This window comes from Notothenia coriiceps, unplaced genomic scaffold (assembly GCF_000735185.1).
Source record: "Notothenia coriiceps isolate Sejong01 unplaced genomic scaffold, NC01 NC01_scaffold00020360, whole genome shotgun sequence".
NCBI lineage: Eukaryota > Metazoa > Chordata > Actinopteri > Perciformes > Nototheniidae > Notothenia > Notothenia coriiceps.
Genome location: NW_011353061.1, coordinates 1 through 7,656, shown reverse-complemented (window position 1 = coordinate 7,656; position 7,656 = coordinate 1). Strand labels below are relative to the sequence as shown.

The 7,656-nt window shown below is 40.2% G+C and overlaps 1 protein-coding gene across 1 annotated transcript; it reads left to right on the top strand.

Annotated features, from left to right (window-relative positions):
- Window positions 1-1,701: 1,701 nt before the first annotated feature.
- crls1 (cardiolipin synthase 1) lies at window positions 1,702-7,471 on the top strand (the record flags this gene model as incomplete). Its single annotated transcript, XM_010779557.1, has 5 exons — window positions 1,702-2,253; window positions 3,676-3,813; window positions 6,756-6,885; window positions 7,193-7,278; window positions 7,379-7,471. Coding segments are annotated over exons 1-5 (870 nt in total), but the record flags the coding sequence as incomplete, so codon positions are not given.
- Between the last annotated feature and the right edge of the window lie 185 nt (window positions 7,472-7,656).

The window sequence follows — 7,656 nt, the reverse complement described above, 5'->3', positions numbered from 1 at the left end:
GGGTTTAACCCTAGGGTTTTCAGACCCCCCCCAGACCCCCCCAATAAAGCAAAACTGCACGTTTCAGAGTGGCCTTTTATTGTGGCCAGCCTAAGGCACACCTGTGCAATAATCATGCTGTCTAATCAGCATCTTGATATGCCACACCTGTGAGGTGGGATGGATTATCTCGGCAAAGGAGAAGTGCTCACCATCACAGATATTTTCAGATTTGTGAACAACATTTGAGAGAAATGGTTATTTTGTGTATGTAGAAAATGTTTTAGATCTTTGAGTTCATCTCATGAAAAATGGGAGGAAAAACAAAAGTGTTGCATTTATATTTTTGTTCAGTGTAGTTCACAGAGCAGAGTCCTTATGCTGATATAAAAGAGAGGGTGTTACAGTCAACAAGTATTCTGACATTAGTTAAGATTAGCTAAGGCCTGCGTAAGCAATAAACATGACAGTCATATGTCTATCCCTCTAGGGGCTGTGTCATCATGCCAGCCTTAGGAACATCATAACTTCAACACAGTGTCTCATGAGCATCATCCATGTAGTCAGACATCCGGCTACGTACACAGCTACGTAGGGCCTCTCTTATCATGTGCTACTCTGATATAGAAGGAACTTTCAGTATTTTCCCAATAAAAAGGAAACAAAAATACTCAGTACAATGAATATATGACAAGGGTTATCAAGCAATGTTTCTTTGAGCAGTTGGCACCTTGTATGGCAGCCCCGGCCTCTATGAATGGCTGTAAATTGGTAAATGCTGCGCTAAGAGGGTAAAGACATGCAGTCCAACTCCCACGTCTTTACACCATGATCTCCAAGAATGTTCTGTTCGGACTTTCTGACAGGCGGCCTATGCATTATCTACTTGCTTGATTAAAGCATCATTAAAAACAATAGCAACAGAGTGTGTGTACCCAATAGACATTAATCAGAGTCACCAGTCATATTCTGTGATGCTGCACTTCCGTATCTCAGTGATCTGTGTTTGAGGACATGACAGCCTCAGTCTTTTTGGCTCCATTTCCTCTCACATTTCACTTGAACAAACTTAACGGCATCTTTATCTGTTCTTCAATTTTCCGCTCTTAGTACAAATCCGGACTTATAACTGCAGCTCTAAAAATAAATGTGCAACTTCCTCAGGTTATTACCAATGTCCGTTCTGAAGAAAGACTGTCGTGCATTTTCAATTCCAAATAATTAAAGCCAAGTCTGTCTTTATAGATTTCAAAATGAAGAGAAATTATTCGTTTTTCACCACCTGAGTTCACCTTTTCGACACTCTCTTTTAAATACAGCCATTTGTTTGTTGTGCTTCCTTGTTAATAAGATGAGATAAGATAAGAAGTACTTTATTGATACCAATTTGGGAAATATTGGTGTTGCATCAGCATAAAAAGACATACATATTAAAAGACTAGAAATAAACAAGAAAGTAGAAAATATACGTGTTGAATTACAAATACAGTAACAAACTATAAATAAGTTATTATATATATATAGGCTAAGTATGTTAGGGATGGAATATTAAATAGTTCAATAAATAAATATTGACTTATTTATTAACAGGGAACCAAAAAAAACAATGTATTTGATATGGTGGCTTTTATTTGCGTATATAAATGTGACTTGTCTGAATCACAACATGATTTTCGAAATAAAAGCCTTGTTGACGAGACGACACTTTGCGACACCGTGTCAGTTTTACGGCAACATGGCGGCCTGCAGCCTGCAGCAGCGGAGGCTCTGACCGTCAGAGTCTGAAACTTCATCATGAACACCGGGACAGACCGCACGAGACCAACAGGTCGGTAACGGGGGGTTTTGAATATGATAACAATGTGTATCCGGGGGGTTTCCGCTCCGATGTGCCGAAACGTAGCTCATGTTCGCTGGCTTGTGTGTGCGCGGCGTGCGTATTCGTGTGGGCTCGAGCCTGCGTCATGGCGACACACACCTGTCACCGGCAGGCTGAAACCGTTGCCGGTGAGCTGCTTATGGCCCCTGGGGGTCTCTGACACTGGCATACTGCAGCAGGTGAACAACGCTTCACCGTGGCACGTGCAGGGGAAAAGGTTCGTGCACTGGGGAGGTCACGGGAGGTCGGTGGGCAGTTTCCGGTCTCTGCTGTCACCTGAAGCTCGCGGGCTCTGCAGCGGGAAGACCGAGGAGACACCGGGGCGAAAGGAGGAGGAGAACCGGGGGGAGGCCGGCCTGGTACCGGGAGATGGACTGTTCCAGTTTAAAGAGCTGGTGAGTGCAAGAGTCACCTGGAGGAATGTTAAGTGCAGAGATTAGGGTTGCCCAATAAAGAGAGTGTTATTGTTGCTTTTTAACAGTTCAAAGTGCTGGTGAGTACATTCCATGTGACCCCTATGGAATATCCTGGTTTTATGCATGAATTTGTCATTAGAAGTAATCTGATCTTCACTAAAGTCACAAGTAGCCTATAGACCAACACAATGTGCTTAAGCTTATGACAGACAAACATGTATACTCTTTCATGTCTTTATTGAACATTTGAAGCACTCGTGGAAAAAGTGAACCCTTGGATTTAATAACTGTTAAAACCTCCTTTTGCAGTAATAACTTTGGTAGCTCCAGATCAGACCTGCACAATGTTCAGTAGGAGTGTTGGACCGTTCTTCATCACAGAAGTCCTTCAGCTCAGCCATTTTCTCAGGATGTCTGGTGTGAACGACTCTCTTGAGTTCATTCCACAGCATCTCTATTGGATAAGGTCTGGGCTCTGACTGATCCACTTTGAAAAGGCAGATTTTCTTTGTACGTAACTAAGCCATATTTAGGGTGATTGTCCTTCTGCACCACCCAACCCCGGCTGAGCTTCAGCTTCAATGACATTATCCTGTAGGAAATCATTTTAAACTTTGGAACAATAAGACTGTTAAACAACTGAACTGCTGAAACAATTTCATAACATTCATCTGCTACTTAGTAATTATTCATCTATCTAATATATCATTCCGAATAACTTGTATATAGACTCGTATTGCACTATTCCACTTTTTTTTAAACTATTTTTCTTTTTGTATTACTTTTAATATAGTATATTTTAATATTGTCTGCTTGTCTGTATTATTGTGTTGCATTGTTGGAGTAGCCTTTGACCTAAGATTTTCAACGACATAATTACTCTGTAGCTATGTTAGTTTGACAATAAAGAACCTTGAATTCATTCTTCTTCTTCTGATGATGATGATGATGATGATGGTAAAACAGCAGAGCAGCCCCACGTCCTGATTGGACACTGTTCGGGGAACTAGTTGCTCTACTATATGCTCTGTATGTGAGGACTACTTTAATCCTTGCAATAAAATAAATGCATGTATCCTGATTTGAAACTCAAGCCGGTGACGACAGAGATTCTTTTAACACATACTTTGAAACAAATGTGACCATAAATGCAGGTTATTCCAAAGGATTCACGTGTACTTTTTTTGCCATTTATTCCTTTTTTATTGTATATTAGCTTGTTTCATTTTTATATTAATGTCTTAGCTTTTTCATGGTTGTTTTTTAAAGGACATTTTATAATGTAATTCCGCTGCAGAAAGGCTCTTAATGTTTTCCAAGCACTTTGAATTGCCTCGTGTTGAAAGCTGCTATATAAACAAACTTGCCTTAAGCACATGTTCAATCTGCTTTTCCCTGCAGTACGAGAACCCGTGGACGATCCCAAACTTCCTGTGTGTGTGTCGGATTATCCTCGCTCCCTTCCTGGGCTACCTGATCATCGAGCAGCACTTCCACCTGAGCCTCGCTCTGTTCACTCTGGCCGGAGCCACGGACCTGGTAACACTGACGCTTTCACTCAACAGCTTTCTTTCCGTTAACTGTCAAGTGGGAACTATGGGGTTTTTTTTTTTGTGTTTCTCTTATTTTCCTGCGGTTCTGTTATCATTGGCTGTGAATAAGAAAATATGAAGGACAGACCATCTATTTCTATTTATTTATTTTGAGAAAGGGACAGGTAATATCAGATTATTTTCTTCTCCCTGCTCCTTTGTGGGCATGGTGTGTTTATAGACATCTTTTTCAAACAATTATTATACATTAAGTTGTGCATACCATGAACGGAACAAATACAAATGAAATGAAACACATGTGGAGCAACTACAGATGTGTTATCTAACGTGTGGAGATACAGACCTCTACACACACACACACACACACACACACACACACACACACACACAGATTTTAAAGATTCCAACTCGACTTTTGGACTTTTGACATATAGAAATATTACAAAAACATATTTGTCTCCCGTTGGACGTTAGTGGTAATATTGTTAAGTAAATATTACCATAAAGTAAGACGTTCTTTCTAGATAAATAGTCCAAATTAAGATAAACACTTAACCTTTTATTACCCAGCTTTACTTTTCCATCTTGACATAAGATCATGAAACTAGCTACCTCACAAGACAGCCCACACACGCATGCTTATAACAAATATTTGATAATAATCACAACATCCTAAATGTGATCAATAGATCCGAATTTTAATGAAGAAGTGACTTTGGCCAATTATCACTGTCAGAAGGGTGAACTTCAGTTAGCTGTAGTTAAACCTTTAAGTTGCTGCATTTGCTCCTTTTTAGACCTTTTTTTAAATGATGTATTCTACTATTTCAACAATTAGACAGTTTATACATCCAAAAAACAAACAAACCTTGTAGAAGCTAGAGGGCAGAAAGCATCACTTATACAGAAGTAGCTCTCCTGTTAGTCATCCTGTTGCAGGATAAAGTAAAAAAAGATAATTCTGTCATTAAATACTTACACAGATGAACACAATTCTATATATACATACACACACAGTACACATGTGCACATACACATCCATGCATACACCCATTTCCAGGGTGAACATCAAATAATAAGTAAAATAAATTCCTACAAGTCCATGTTCAGATAACATTTCTCATCCTATTTGTATATAAACTGATAATTAAGATTATCATAATAGTAATTATAGCAGAGGTGTGGACTCGAGTCACATGACTGGGACTCGAGTCACATGACTGGGACTCGAGTCACTAATTGGATGACTTTGGACTCGACTTGACAAAATCACAAAACACTTGCGACTCGACTTGGACTTGAACACCAATGACTCGGGACTTGACTTGGACTTGAGCCTTCTGACTTGAGGTGACTTGATACTTTAATTCAGAGGTCTCCAACACGCCAATCGCGAGGTGCCGCTAGCAGAGCAGACTCCCGTCGGGGAGAGCAGAATCTCCAGCCGCTTCTACTCTTGCTGAGAATCCTTGCAGGCAGGGGCGGGTCTTTATTTAGCTGGGCCACCATGCGGCCAATCATATGCGAGGACACACTAGGATCATACCATTATGTGAAAGAAGGGTAGGGGGCAGACGCTCCAAAGACAGCAGGTGTAGTAGTACAGGCCAGCTGCACAGAGCGACGGGGAGCCGGATTTAAATGCAAGCGCGTCGGAAAAAGTCAAGAAATGAGCGAAAAAATGATATTGGAGAAAGCAAAGCTGAGTGCAGGATTTGTAAAATGGAAATAACATTCAGAGCAGATTTTTTTTGTTGGTAACCAATCAGGATTTATTGACAGAGGTGGGAGAAGTTCAGATCTTGTACTTGAGTAAAAGTACCAGAGTGTAGGAATACTCGGTTACAGTAACAAGTCCTGCATTCAAAATGTTACAAGTAAAAGCATTAGCATCAAAATATAGTGAAAGTACCACCTGCAGAGGGATCTAGATTCAGGTGTTCTTTTCCCCATAGAGACGCCTCGCTGCACATTATCCCTTACATAAAGATAGATGGTGGGTCCCTTATAACATGTTGTACACAGTGGAAATAAACATTCTGGTCACCTCAACATCAGGGATCTTATACATTAAACTCTTTCTGAATCAAACCGTCACGGTAGCCTTACCTTACTGATCCCCCTTAAAATAGAAAAAAACATGTTACTTTACCAGCAGAGAGAAAATGGATTGTTAAATTATTAATGTGACTATTGATTATTAAGTATTATTCTGTTGATCGATGTCATTACATTTGGTGAAAAGCACATAATGACTTGTTTAAGACTCGTTTTGTCAAAGTTTAGGACTTGACTTGAACTTGCCCATCCTGACTTGAGACTTGACTCAGACTTGCAAAACAATGACTTGGTCCCACCTCTGCATTATAGTTGTGAGACTGACCGTTGAGCGGCCCGACCAAGCAAGGAGGCAGAGGCAGAACGTCTAAAAATATAACCCGACGAGGGCATTTATTAAAACATTACACACAGCCTCAATCCTGCTGCTGCTGTTTCACGTGAGCCCAGCCTGCAGCCACCAGGATCTCTCACACACTACCACTCCAAATACACACACAGATTAACAAGGCACAGGTGAGGCACAGGTGAGGGGGAGCAATTAGACACAGGTGAGGGGGGAGGAGACTACACAGGGCACCAGGTGAACACAATTGGGTAATCAGTAGGAGGGAACACAGAGACGACCGGAAGCAACAGACAAGATGGGGGCGAACACTTATACCAAATAAATACTACATCAATAAATTATATAAACTTGTTCACGAGAGCTCTAGTAACGGCGTCTCGTCGTTACAATAGTATTTATTATTTTCATTATCATTAACTTTTAAAAACTAAACTTGAAGAGATATTTAAAAAATAAAAGATTTCTGATTCTTTTCTGATTCTCATTATTAAAATGTCTTCCTCTCTTCCTCCCTGCTTCAGTTGGACGGTTACATCGCCCGGACGTGGCCCTCTCAGAAGTCAGCGTTGGGCAGCGCTCTCGACCCATTGGCTGATAAGATTCTCGTCAGTTTTTTATACGTCAGTCTCACCTACGCTGATCTGATACCAGGTATTATACACTGTCTCCTTCTTCTTATTTAATAATCATGTTATAATTATATATTATGTTATAATTAATTTTCTTTGATTCTTTTTTTATATAAGTTTTCTTTATTTAAAATATTTATTTAAATATTTGTAATTATATTTAAATATTATCAAGATTCTCACTCCTTCATTTCAGTGTTTAATGGAAAGGTCAATGGCAGGGGAATTAAAATTAAAAATGAATTAAAATATTTAAGTGTTTTTTTGTTCCATGTGTTTCATGTGGCAGTTCTAGAAAGTTCTTTATGAGATCATGTGTTCTGTTTCAGCTCCACTCACAGCTCTAGTGATTGCCAGAGACATCGGTCTGATAGCTGCCGTCTTCTGGGTTCGATACAAGACTGTACCTCCGCCGGTGAGACACAAACAAACACACGATTTGACGAACAATATTTGTTGTAAAATCTGCTAAAAGTAAAAAAAAAATGAACTTTCTCCCTTTTTCTTTCCTCCAGGTGACCCTTAGCAAGTTTTTTAATCCCTGCTACACCACAGCACAGCTCAAGCCCACACTCTTCAGCAAGGTGACACACACACACACACACACACACACCACACACACACACACACACACACACACACACAGACACAGACACACCACACACCACACACCACACACACACACACACACACACAGACACACACACACACACACACACACACACACACACACACACTGAACTTTGAACATATCTCTGCTAAAGTCAACAGTTAGCTCATGTTGCTACCGTAA